The sequence below is a fragment of the Papaver somniferum genome, chromosome 3 (assembly GCF_003573695.1).
Source record: "Papaver somniferum cultivar HN1 chromosome 3, ASM357369v1, whole genome shotgun sequence".
NCBI lineage: Eukaryota > Viridiplantae > Streptophyta > Magnoliopsida > Ranunculales > Papaveraceae > Papaver > Papaver somniferum.
Window position 1 is genome coordinate 132,869,211 of NC_039360.1, and position 13,959 is coordinate 132,883,169.

General features: G+C 37.1%; 1 protein-coding gene across 2 annotated transcripts; it reads right to left on the minus strand.

The window, feature by feature from the left end:
• Window positions 1–4,904: 4,904 nt before the first annotated feature.
• Window positions 4,905–11,249, minus strand: LOC113357416 (kinesin-like protein KIN-14I). Of its 2 annotated transcripts, none has more exons than XM_026600796.1 (19): window positions 10,862–11,249; window positions 10,454–10,620; window positions 10,215–10,358; window positions 9,833–10,060; window positions 9,670–9,738; window positions 9,513–9,581; window positions 9,204–9,275; window positions 8,945–9,118; window positions 8,788–8,869; window positions 8,620–8,715; window positions 8,358–8,534; window positions 8,165–8,271; window positions 7,868–8,046; window positions 7,604–7,765; window positions 7,266–7,519; window positions 7,010–7,176; window positions 6,715–6,909; window positions 5,570–6,063; window positions 4,905–5,381 (listed from the first exon to the last, which is right to left on the minus strand). In XM_026600796.1, exons 1-19 carry the CDS (start codon window positions 10,965–10,967, stop codon window positions 5,255–5,257), a joined length of 3,069 nt encoding a protein of 1,022 aa, XP_026456581.1. In that variant the 5' UTR covers window positions 10,968–11,249; the 3' UTR covers window positions 4,905–5,254. The 2 variants fall into 2 exon arrangements, with proteins under 2 accessions (XP_026456581.1, XP_026456580.1); XM_026600795.1 differs by having other exon boundaries at window positions 4,905–5,393.
• Window positions 11,250–13,959: the final 2,710 nt, after the last annotated feature.

Below are 13,959 nucleotides of genomic sequence, written 5' to 3' on the forward strand. Positions count from 1 at the left end.
ATACTAACTTATAGTAATCCTTGATCAATGGCTGCAGCCATGCCTGTAATAATAGTTGTCGGGTGTCCTTAGTTGTAACTATTTTCCCGCTTCCTATGTTTGCAAACAGTCATGCTGTTATGAAGCTGATGAGATAGCGATATACTTGAAAACTAATAATGTTGGACATGTAAGTTGAGGTGATCCTGTACGATAGATATCTTTTTGAAGTGACACATAGTGTCTTACTGCTTTTTGTTAAGTATATCATGACAATCATGACATTAATGTTAAGTATAGGCATGTGATTAGCTCCAAAATGTTTTGTTGTGTGGTCGTCATTCCTTAGACTCAAACATCAAATTCTTTAAGCAAAAAACACACACCATGACTAATGTAATCTTGGCTTGTCATTAAGTATGCTTTAATGCATCATGTATAGTACTATGGTTTACTGATTTGTATGATTTGTAGGGCAACAAATTTTCCATGGTCACTACAGTACTATTTTTTCAAGATTTGGAATTTGGAGAGGACGGCAAAATTCCAGGGTCCACTAATTAATGTCTTCTTCAACAACACTTCTTAATCCAGAAACAATCTTTCCTTATCAAATGTGAAATTAGCAGCAGGCTTGATGGTTGATATGTGTGACAGCAAATGTTCATACATGTCGATACGATATGTCCGTACTTTTAGGTCTTTCCAATCAATTATTCTTCTCGATCATCACATGATTCCTACGCGAAGAAGCACCTAAAACCCTCGCTGTCCATGAATGCTGGTCGCAAAAGATTTTACTTTGATATTTGATATGATAATTTATGGTTGCCATATTGAAAAATCTTGCATCAATTAGAAGAATATACAAAACTCAACAACTAAAACTTCTTCTCCCTACTTTTCAACAAAATCTATAATAGTCAGTATCTGGCATTTCAATTCTTACTAAGCAATGAGGCCTCCCAATGTGAATTTTCCTTGCTCCTGCTGTTAAAGTAGCTCCGCTTTCAGCCATGCTATCTGCAGAAAAGTTGATCTCTCTATAACGATGTTTGAACCTGATTTGTGATATTTCTTTGATTGCTTTTCTCCATCTCCCTTTAATGAACCATGGTGTTTGATCTTGAACAAATTCAGTAATCACTGTTTTTGAATCAGAAACAATGATTATCTTCTTTTTACCGCATACAGTTACCAGCTCTATTGCACATATCACACCATATACTCCAGCTAAGTAATTTGAAGCTATCCCAATTCCTCCAGTTAGTGTGCCTACAACATGACAATTTTCATCTCTGACAACAACTCCAAATCCTGCAATCCCAGGATTTCCAAAAGAAGAACCATCACAACAAAAGATTGTAAAGCCTTGTTCAGGAGGCACCACTGACACTTAATAATATGTTGAGATTTAGATTTCCTGACTCCCAATCCAAATATTGTAATGATTTCCAGATCATAATTTGGATTCCACTTTGTATCTGTCATTCTTAAACCCCTTCACACACTAACTTCATTATTCTGCTTTTAAAACCTTGAATATTTGGCTTGGTCTCTTCAAAAAACTTCTTATTTTATATATAATTTGAGTGGAAATTGCTGACCTCACATTGAAAGTTAGACCAAAAGCTCGAATTCTAGAGCTCCTGGGCCACGACCAATAAGAATCAAGGATTGACGTAGCAAATTATAATGGATAGGTAAATGAGCGCCGAATCATGCTCTTCCTTGGCCACGACCAATAAGAATCAAGGATTGACGTAGCAAAATAGAATGGATAGGTAAATGAGCGCCGAATCATGCTCTTGGCCCCCGACCAATAAGAATCAAGGATTGACGTAGCACAGTAGAATGGGTGAGTATATGAGCGTCGAATCATGCTCTTCATGGGCCACGACCAATAAGAATCAAGGATTGACGTAGCAAAATAGAATGGATAGGTAAATGAGCGCCGAATCATGCTCTTGGCCCCCGACCAATAAGAATCAAGGATTGACGTAGCACAATAGAACGGGTGGGTAAATGAGCGTCGAATCATGCTCTTGGCCCCCGACCAATAAGAATCGAGGGATTGACGTAGCAAAATAGAATGAGTAGGTAAATGAGCGCCGAATCACTTTCAATATACATAACCTATTTTTTACATAAAAACCTATACGCTTACATGGATTAATTACCTTTGGGACAACCAATTTGAACCCGTGCAACGAACGGGCGCACATCTATTTACCATTGTATTCGGCGATTTTCCTTTCACGCTACATATAAGGTGATGATTACTCCCACGGATTGTGAGTGCCATTAACAGATACCTAACTGCATAAGGTGATGATTACTCCATAAACCATAAACCATAAACAGATACCTAAATTATAATTTACTTGGAGCTGTTGACCATTCAGGCTAATGAATCTGGGAAGCTTTACATAAATATAGTGCTCGATGTGATTAATTTTTTTTAGTTGATCTGTATAACGGTTACACTCTCAATTTACCCATTGTAGAACAAAAAATATATGTGATGCAGGGAAAGACACCTGTTGGCAGTCACATGGGAGAGGATCAAAAGAGCAACGAAGAACTGCTTACATTTTTCAACATAAGTTAAAACGAAGACGAGGAAGAGGAGACTGATGACAAAACGCCACCGCTGGTTGAAGATAGTGATGGCGAAATTCCGATATTTATCGACCATAGCAATGGTAAAAACGAAGGTGATGATAGTGATGACGATTTACATGGATTAATTACCTTTGGGACAACCAAGTTGAACCCGTGCAACAGACGGGCGCACATCTATTTACCATTGTATTCGGCGATTTTCCTTTCACGCTACATATAAGGTGATGATTACTCCCACGGATTGTGAGTGCCATTAACAGATACCTAACTGCATAAGGTGATGATTACTCCATAAACCATAAACCATAAACAGATACCTAAATTGTAATTTACTTGGAGCTGTTGACCATTCAGGCTAATGAATCTGGGAAGCGTTACATAAATATAGTGCTCGATGTGATTAGTTTTTTTTAGTTGATCTGTATAACGGTTACACTCTCAATTTACCCATTGCAGAACAAAAAATATATGTGATGCAGGGAAAGACACCTGTTGGCAGTCACATGGGAGAGGATCAAAAGAGCAACGAAGAAATGCTAACATTTTTCGACATAAGTTAAAACGAAGACAAGGGAGAGGAGACTGATGACAAAACGCCACCGCTGGTTGAAGATAGTGATGGCGAAATTCCGATATTTATCGACCATAGCAATGGTAAAAACGAAAGTGATGATAGTGATGACGATTTACATGGATTAATTACCTTTGGGACAACCAATTTGAACCCGTGCAACGGACGGGCGCACATCTATTTACCATTGTATTCGGCGATTTTCCTTTCACGCTACATATAAGGTGATGATTACTCCCACGGATTGTGAGTTCCATTAACAGATACCTAATTGCATAAGGTGATGATTACTCCATAAACCATAAACCATAAACAGATACCTAAATTGTAATTTACTTGGAGCTGTTGACCATTCAGGCTAATGAATCTGGGAAGCTTTACATAAATATAGTGCTCGATGTGATTAGTTTTTTTTAGTTGATCTGTATAACGGTTACACTCTCAATTTACCCATTGCAGAACAAAAAATATATGTGATGCAGGGAAAGACACCTGTTGGCAGTCACATGGGAGAGGATCAGAAGAGCAACGAAGAAATGCTAACATTTTTCAACATAAGTTAAAACGAAGACGAGGGAGAGGAGACTGATGACAAAACGCCACCGCTGGTTGAAGATAGTGATGGCGAAATTCCTATATTTATCGACCATAGCAATGGTAAAAACGAAGGTGATGAGAGTGATGACGATTTAACTACTATATAATTTTTATGATAGCAACTTTTAATTTGTTACTGTTGCATTTTTTCCTTGGATTAGAACTCGATAGAAACATTAATTAGATTCCAAACTGATAATCTCTCCAAACCAAGTTGAATCTGTAAAAAAAATAATAATTTTCTTTTTTTTATTACGAAAATCTAATCATATCTTGATGAAACTGATAGAAGAGAAAATATTTGTCAATTGGTAACTGAAGATGATTAGTACAATTTCAGAACTGGGAAAAAATTACAAAATTTAAGCAAAATCCACGAATATAAAAACATTGAATTACTTAATTTATGCATTTATATCATAGTAACAAATTCAGTATGACAGATTTAAACCCGTGCAACGCACGGGCTCAACACTAGTTCTTTTGAAACCACAATTCTTCCAAGATGACGCAGGAAACTGTAATCCAAACCTGTTTAATCAAAGGACTTTTATTTGAAGCACCATACATCATCAAAATATTTAGGCTGCTTGAATTGAAAAATGGAACATATCCATTTCCAGATAGCTGTACTAAATTTCGTGGAAGGGTCCGTGGAATCCATGAAAACGCTAATAAGAATAGCGTAAAACGCTATTAAGAATAGCGCGCTAAAAGACGAATACCGCTAAAAAGAATAGAGCTTTTTTTTTTATCCGTAAATATAAGATGAACTGTTGAAAATCTAACGACTGAGAAAAAAGCTTCAATCTTAATAGCACAGGGTAGCGCTAATCTTAATAGCTCTACTTAGTGCTATTAAGAACAATACTTAGCGCTATTAAGAATAGCGTTTCTACTATTCCACCACTACACTTGCACTTCCATCTATAATTCCAAGTACTGAGGTGGTGTGGAAGATGGATGAATTCCACCATAAGACTTGTTCTAAGGGTTGCCAGAGAACCCTAAATCAATGAGACCGTTGGCGTTGATGACTTCTCTAAACAGTTTTGCATGGCCATAGTTAACTGTTCAACCACCTCTTTTTTCCCTCTTGGCATAACACTTCGTTGAAATCACCCATCAACAATAATACATGAATAGTGGACACTCTTTTCCTTTTTTGGATCAGCTTTTATAACACAATACACAGCGAAGAATAATTTTGCAGATAAATCGACGCATATAAAGAAAACAGAAAACTGAACAAGTTGGGGACACTCAACTCTCTACAGATTTAATTACCGCTGTAAATACAAACACGAGCAACTGGAATCATTGCTTCGCGGGATTATAACGTGTCACTCACCACTGGAAACAACCAGCAAAACCTCTCTGTAAGTTTGTTCTCTCTCTTTCTTTCCAACTCAAACAAACTCAAACGAAAACCTCAAAACATACTCCCCAACATTGTTCCGCAATTGTAAACTGCTGTCTTTATTACTTTCCAGGTTTTCGCTTACTTTCAACAGAGCCCAACTGCCTCCCATTTCGGTGCAGAGGTGCTCCGCCAAAACCATTCGCTACTTTCCGTGATGGTGATGGACCAACCGTGGTAATTGAACTCCTACACAAAGCACTGTCAAAAACATGTCAACTTTATAAGCACAGCAATTGAAGATACTGAACATTTTAACATAAGCACTGAGCTTGCTGAACACAAGATTGTTTGAAGTTATACTCAGAATTATATAGTAATACTAGAGTACACGGTACACAATTTTTTTTGGAAAGATGTAGTTAGTAGTTAATTACCTTAAATCTGGACTCTTTGCTGCCATTTTAGGCTGAGGTTTCTTGATCTTTGACGCAATTTTAGTGGGTGTAGTAGTGGTAACTTTTGGAGGATTGAATTGCCAAAGCATGTCTGGTTCGGAAGAATCACTGGTGGCAGCCTCAAGCTCATCTGAATCATCTGTAGTTGCTGTGTCAAAACGACTCCTTTGAGTGTCATACTCTTGGTGGCCATCCTTTTTACTTGAATCCACAAGATATCGCTGGTAAAAGGATTCTGGCAACTGCCTATTATCTCCTTCCCAGTTCGCATGTTGGTTCGCATCTCGTAAATGAAATGACTCCTGCTTGTTTACCATTACCTTATCTACCCAATCCCCATTTCCTCTTTCTCTCTCATCCTCCCTCTGGAAACCAAACCCAGAACTGTTGACCTGGGGCCAAGGAGGCGAGTTTAAATCTTGCAGATCAAAATTTGTTTTCTTTGGTGTTGACGACGTAGAGTTATTCCATGACTAGAAAAAAAGAGGGTATAACTTAGCATAATAATCAAAACATAGTACCCATTTGTGAAACTAATGGAAGATAAAGTATGAAAACAAACCCACTAAAGGAGATACTACAGACACCCAATAATACATACTGCTGGGATTTGAGATACTTCAGACACCCAATAATATATACTGCTGGGATTTGAGTTTTGAGCCTCTCAGCTGAGGGTTCGGCAACTTAACTAAAACAGAAGCTTTGATAAAGCTTATACTAAACTGTGCGTTATAGACACTTAATCACAGTTCTTAGGAGTTAATCCCAGCAATATTATCAGTTTAATCGAGGACTTGAACAATCAGAGCAAATAATATTATCAGCTTAATCGAGGACTTGTAGAATTAGTAAAAATCTCAACAACTATTAGAATGATTGTTCTCTTAGTCACTAACTGATCATTTATGGGTAGTATAGGCTTTGCTAAGTGTTATATATTGATCTTGTTAGCCTGGCTAGGGGATGAATTCAAAGGTTCGAAGATAAATGCAGTTTCACCCAGTCATCAGATGGAATTATGTCCATTCTATCCCTGTCCACATCCTAAATGGGAATAATTTTTCGTAATTATTTGCAAAGAACATAGTAAACTGGGTACAAGATTTCAATGGAGTGGTTACCTCTAAGTTCCCCACATCCTCCATTGGCTGCCTTCGGTTGCTGTTCCCTCCCAACATATCTCCTCCAAATTGTTTGTTAGGATACAATGGTGATGATACACAAGCCTTTATCACGTGTCTATTGGGACTGCTGGGTTGAAGGAGCTCGGCACTCCCACCGTCTTTCCTTGCCAGTGCAGCCTTAAGACTGGCAATCTAAACAAGCAAGAGAAGAGTGTATAAGCATGAGACCAACTCTATGTGAAGAATTTCCTACAAAATCGCAAATGAATTTGAAGAAGGCAACAACAATAACCTGATCTTTTAGCTCTTTGACTTCTCCACCACCTTCTTTGTTCTTTCTGGCAGCACCAAGCTCCACTGTGGCGACCCTTTCCGCAAATTTGAGGGTACTAATTGTTTCCCCAATGGCATCCATTTCAGGACTTATATGTACAAACATAAGTGTCTTGGCTTGTCCACCTAATATGTAAGACAACTCAGCATCTTAGCTAAATCCTAATTATATTCTAGACCAAGAAACGAGAAACAAGGCAATAGCTTTATCGTACCAAGTGAATCTTGGAGCAGTTGTGTGAGTTTACTATTTCGGTAGGGAACATGTGCGTTCTTTTGGGCGAGAGAAGCAATTACATCTCCTAAAGCAGACAGTGACTTATTAATATGCTGAGCCTCTTTAAGTCTATCTCCAGTCACCTCAGATTTGTTAACTCTTTCACTCCCTGCAAGATCAACCAAATGCATGCATCCCCGAAGAACGGCCCCAGATGCCAGGTCTCTTCCTTGAACATGAACAGTCAAGCAACTACGAATACAAGAAAATCAAGGAAAACAATTAGCTTAATCTCCAGAAATTTGCTCAAAAGAAAACCCCTGTTAACAACTATACCTGTGAGAACGACTACTACGGTCATTGAGAGCTGTCGCACCTACTGCACGGTTCCCATGTCCAATATCCATCAGCTCCATAACATCAGATGTTGATGCAACAGGAACAAGGTTCGCATCAGGCACATTGAGTCCCTCACGTGAACTATTTCGAATTTCTAATGTTTGCAGCAGTTAAGGATAATCAAGAAAATGTGGGTGTAATGAAGTAAATGGAACAAAAAATCAAATCAGTAAATAAACAATGAAATCTGATAAAGGATATCTTTTGGTAAGTCCATCTGTAACAAGGAGATCTCTAACTTGCTCGTTATAAATCTCAATCATCTGAACAGAAACATCATATCGAAAAGTGTCCTTTCTTTGTTCTGATAGATGAAACAAATCACCGAGTGCTCTGTAGTTTACACCTAGGCCCTCTTCTGTGAGTTCTTTAGGACCACTCTGCAAAAACAGTCACATGAATCCACTATTACTGAATAACTGGATTTTTTTTAAGCAGCAAAAGTATCCACTCATTAATGAAAAACTAACCTAACTTTCACTCTAAATGATGTCTTACCATGGTGTAGGTTTTTCCAGATCCTGTTTGACCGTATGCAAATATACATACATTGTAACCATCAAGAACCGAACGGATTAGTGGCTGGGTATCTGCGAATACCTCCTCTACAGTAGGGAAACCTTACGAGTTAACAAAAGGCATTGATTAACGATTCAAAGACATAAATGTGAAGCAAGAAAAACATAGCAACCTTGAGTTGCAGCTGGACCAAACACTTTGTTGAAGTTGAATGATTTGTGTCCTTCTTTTCCATATTTTGATGGCACGACAATCGTAATGTTTCCTTCTTCTATGTGTGCTACATTGCTTGATCGGTTTGGTTGTCCAGGTGAGAAGGGCCTCACTCGACAGTATACCCTAATACTTCCTAATCAAACGGAAAGAAGTAAATGGGAAAAATTAGTGCGAAGAACATAAGTTAATTATATTTATAATTTGTTCGTGATCTTTACCTTTAAGGTCTTGTACTTGGTTGTACAGTTTACGGTTCTCCTCCAGAACTCTATGATATCCGGAAGCAGCCTGAGCTAGGCCATGAAGGTGGTTACCTGTAAAAGAAAGGAATAAGTAAAGAACCTAAAACCGCAAAAGAAAACCAAATATAATGTTAAGGGCCTTACCAAGATTACTGAATTCCTCGTGGTACTTCATTTGCATAAACTGCACTCCCGCTTTTGTAGTACGTAAAGTATGTCTCAGTTCCTACAAGAGCCAGTACCGTCAACTCCATATTCAGAGTGAGATCCAAAGAAAAGAATAAATTTTCTCCATTTATACCTGAATGTGTCTCGTTTGTTGGTCAAAAAGCACTTGCTGCTTCAGAAGCCGGTTTTTGGATTCCTGACAACTGATGGAGTTTTCAAGAGCAGAATTTACTTTTGTTAACTGTGCAGTGTGGTGTTCTTCTGCTTTCTTATGAACAAGAACGTGTTGCTCTTCCTCTCGCTTAATCTTTAAATCAGCAGAAGCAGATGTCACATTTTATATTCAAACCAACAGTTCATAGTAAAGCTGAAGAAACAAAACAACAGTCTACCTTCATATCACCAGTAGGAACTTTGGAAAGAAATTTGCTGTTGTTAGATCCGATGACCTCAGATGTTTTCACCTGTTCAATATGAAACAGTAAACAAATATCAAATGAAAAACCTTGATAGATTTGAAGAACCCGTACCCCTCAATAGTTACTACTGTCTTTAGTATTCAATCTACAATCTGAACCTAGAGTTGATTTTCCAGTGGCATTTGGTGTGTATAGGCTTTGATGGAGCTGTATCATTACTTTTTCTTTTCTTCATCAAAATGGACTACCATGAGATGTTATCAAATGCATATAGAAGTTTACCGATTCATTCTGGGTCGCAAGGCGACGTTCGAATTCTTCCATAACCTTGCCAAGCAACGATTCAACCAGCTGTATGTGCACGTTAGAACCAATAGCTTTAAATAAGAGGCAAGAGTTGGAAAAACAGGTAAACAGTTATAGCAATTACTAGACCTACCATAGGAACTTCATCAGGGTTCTTGTCTGATAGAACAGCACGAACAAGCGTATTTAACGTCCGATTAGTCTGTCATCAAAGTTTAAGGAATTGATTAATACTCGTTTAACTCAACTCAACTCGAAGAGACCAATTGGGTATGCAAACAGTAAGGAACACCAACCATATCAGACGAATCATTGGCATCCAAACTTTTCTCATTTATAGACTGAGTCCTTGATAAGGAACCACCCGTGAAGGGCTCTGAATTTTTCCGCACAAAACTTTTAGTTGAGATATTGAGTTTCACATTCCCACCATATTTGAATGCACCATTACAACCAGTCTGTTTCCAGTCATTGTAGGATTTAAGTGCTAAAATACAATTCACAATTCTCGCCGACTTCCCTCCCTGAAAATTACGAGCAAAAAATAAATGTTAAACACACACTAGCATTCATTTGAAAATCCTATTGATCCATTTCAAGTTCTCAACAACCTAATGTCCCCTAACAGACCAATTTTCCGGAATGTGAGGCTAAATTTTCAATTGAATTACAACATACCTGTTCAAGATCAGATGCTTCAAAATTAGGAAGCCCCAGTTCTTGAATAACTACAAGGAAATTCCTGACATTTTCGAAGTACTGATATGCAGATAAAGCAGCACCATCAGGTACTAGAACAGAATCACACGCACTTTCCACCACCTGAATCACATTCATATAAACCCCGATCAAAAACTATTAAAAACACTAGAAAATTGAATTAAATTTTGGTTATTTCTTTCTGAATTGTTGTTTACTTTTGGAACAGCACCAGGTTGAATCTTGTTAAGAACATTGCAAATAATTAATCCACTTCTTAATCCAAGCCTAAACTCCTCTTCAGATGGCTCTGCTGGCAAATCTTTAGCTCCTACAACTCCAACCATCTTTCTTAACCATCCAGCTGCCTCATATCTTCTCATTGCTACAACAAATCAAAATGTTCAAATTTTTAATTCCTCTCCACGGAATTTCAGAAATAGAATCGAGTTTGGTCTCTGCCTCCTCATCGCCTCACATAAAACACGAAATCAATCAACATTGAAAACAATTGCTTCCAACTCAAATTCCCAAGTAATCCAAAGAAAGAATCACAAGGGATTTCCTCCAAAAATCGAATCAAACCCAGAAAAGATATATGATCTAAAATGCAAGAAAATTGGTACCTGATTCTTCTGCTTTTCTTGAAGCTAAATCTGAATCACAAGACCTCTTCCCATGTTGTTGAAGAACATCTTCTACGAAGGATAAAATTCCTCCCGTCGTCGCCATTAAATCAAAATATACACAAAATTTAAAAAAATAAAAAAATTCTTCCAATAATAATCAAAGAATTCAATGCAATGTCATCTAAAACCTCTCTATAATCTATCTATATCTCTCTGTATCGGATTATAACACAAAATTATGGTGTCTGTTCTTGAAGAACTAGATCTTAAAATTAAAGTTTTTTTTTCTGAGAGGAAAAAAAAATGAAATCAAGTGCTTTTCTTTTTTCGTTTTGTTTTTGAGTTTTTGGGGTTTCTTTCTTCACTCTCTCTCTCTTTTGTGTTCTGTCACTCACACACTACTAACTCTACTTTCTTTTCTCTCTTGTTCTAATATCACTCTCAATTCCGAACCCAACTCCGAGCCTCTTGGTTCGGAAGGTTTTGATATTTAAACTAAAATTTACTCTTTGTTTCTATTTTTTTAGCTGTTTACCGATAAATTAATTTATAATTTTGAATTACTAGCCGTTGGATTCGTATGACTATGAGGGATGTAATTAGGTGAAAAGTAATTTCTGGTCCCATGTTAAAGTCGGACTCGGAACTTTAACTTTCACCGAGACATATATGTACTCATTTGCTAGCCACTTCTATTGAGTGGGAATATGCAAGTGATGATCATGTGTTCATTTGTTAGCTATGGTTTTGGTACTTTGGGCAATGCGGAAAAAAAAGTAACTTGAATGTTAGTTTAGGGTCGAATACTACCGCTCCAGATGACTGGGCGGAAGAGAACTATCAAGTGGTCTGATGGTCTTCGTATTCCCTCCTATTTCGGAGGTAGGGGATCGAACCCCATAATTGCCAAACCAATTCCAATTTGGAGGAGTTCAGATATAGTCTAGAAACCACTATATATGTATTATCGATCGAATTGTAGTGAAATTCGAGTAAATAATATCGAGTTATGATAATCAGAACTTGACGTGTGATTTTTCCTTTTAAGAACCCTATTGAGAATTTTGAACACCATTGATTAGGCATTCTCCATTTTAGACGACCTCGTATCATGTTTGTTGGCATAAAAAAGTGAGAAAATTAGACAATAGGGTGTCATTGAGTAATTTTCACAATAATAATGAATGTGTGGTTAACTAGATTCTATCAGAGATTAACGCGGTAAAAAGCCCATTTCTTGGATCCCTCCAAGGTGTCGAAGTATCAAACTCTGAGCATGGTACCAAGTCCTACCAATTAAAAGAAAAAATCTACTTTTATATTGACTTTAATGCTCAATAGAAACGGCTTCTTTGTTTTTAAAATTTCCTGATGCTGCCTTTACCAACAGTCATATTTTTTAAACGGTGTCTACGTGGGAAATCGGTAGGGAAACAAAAACGCTGTTGTTGTTTTTTTTGTTTTCCTTCTAAAGCAAAAATCAAACTCCAACGCTATGGCGGAGCAAGATCTTTTTTTTTTCCTGGCTAGTTTGGGGCTAGTCCACTTGAAATTTTCTCCCAACTCTATCAAATGTCATTAGGGTGTCAAATTTCACAAAAAATCTAATTTACGCGCAAAATTAAATTCCTAAAACTAATTCATATAAAATACCAATCCATTACCATTTTCAGTAAAAATCCAAAAAACATAAAAGCCTAAACCTAAAAACTTTCTATTTTTATCTTAAACCTAAAAACTTTCTATTTTTATCTTAAGCTTGCACTTGAAGAGCTCCACGAGGTCATCAGGTTCGCGAGGAGAATGAGGGATTTGATTTCAGCTGAGAGGGATCGCCACAGAAATTTGGAAGCTATGTTTGAAGAAATGGTTGAATATCAAGCCATGGCTGATGCAGAAGTTCTTGCTTTTGATGATGGTGTTGCTGCTCCTGATGTCGTTGCTGCTTCAAATGGCCCTGGTGTTGCTGCTCCTGGTGCTGGTGCTCTATGATTTATAAGTTTAAGTTTAAGTTTTAGGTATTAAAATTTTAAGGTTTTAAGACTTGGTTGTTTAAGTTTTAAATTTTTAACACTTTTTTGGGATGGTTAAGGTTTATATTTTCGATGATCCTGTTTTGAACTTAATGCACTTAAAATTTTAATTATAATTATGTGTATCGTAAAACAAGTTTATGCATGCTCAATATTTCTGTTACCAAAACACATGCCCACAATCGTTTTACTCGATACGTCAACATAATCTGATTGTCTAGGGTCCATCAAAAAATCGGTATATGTGTGGGGTCAGTATAATCCGATTCTTCGTGCCTTAGAAATGTTTTTTTTTTGTATCTTTTTGAAGTTAGAACCGGATCACATGTGTATTTATATAAACCGATTAATGTCGGTAAAATTTCAAAAAATTTCCATGTCTTTAATCGGATTATGTTGGCAACAATAAAGACGGATTCTTGGTGGCATAAACATACAATCGGATTTTACGGACCTTTGAGAAGACCGATTATTCCAAATTATTTCATTTTTTCAGAAAAAATAGTCGTTGGGGACTTTCTCTATATATAGAGACCTCATTCTTGGATCCCATTTTCCCCAAAATTGTTCATTTTATTCCCTCTAACTCTCTACCTCCACAAAACAACACACACCTATATACATATACTCTTCAAATATCATATCGTAATCTAGTCTTTATAACTCTCCCAATACCCCCTACATACAACAATGACGTCATTTGATTTAAATGAAGATTTATCCATCACCAAAGCATGGTACGCCGAAACTCGAATTAAAAATCAGTCCTCCGTAAGGGTAGATGTCGAAACCTTTTGGACAAAGGTATATAACAAATATAGTGTAGACCCTCAAGCACGTCAACGTTATTAGACTAGTTTAGAGTTGACCAATAGACAATTTAGCCGCTAATGATTCGATTTAGTTAAATATGAATATTAATTAATATAAATTATTCTATATATAATCTAGAGACGATAATAGTACCATTGAATTGGTATCAAAAAGTGGTGCGAAATTGGCTAGTCGAACGCGTCAATCAGACACCGGATGAGAAATATATCACACCTGGAAATATAGATG

Excerpts from the sequence above, each read along its gene's own strand:
- LOC113357416 (XM_026600795.1), bottom strand. The coding sequence starts at position 10,967 with ATGGCGACGACGGGAGGAATTTTATCCTTCGTAGAAGATGTTCTTCAA. Across the intron at positions 10,621-10,861 it reads AAGAAAAGCAGAAGAATCAG|CAATGAGAAGATATGAGGCA; the intron begins GTACCAATTTTC and ends GATTTGTTGTAG. Across the intron at positions 8,272-8,357 it reads TGGTCCAGCTGCAACTCAAG|AGGAGGTATTCGCAGATACC; the intron begins GTTGCTATGTTT and ends TCCCTACTGTAG.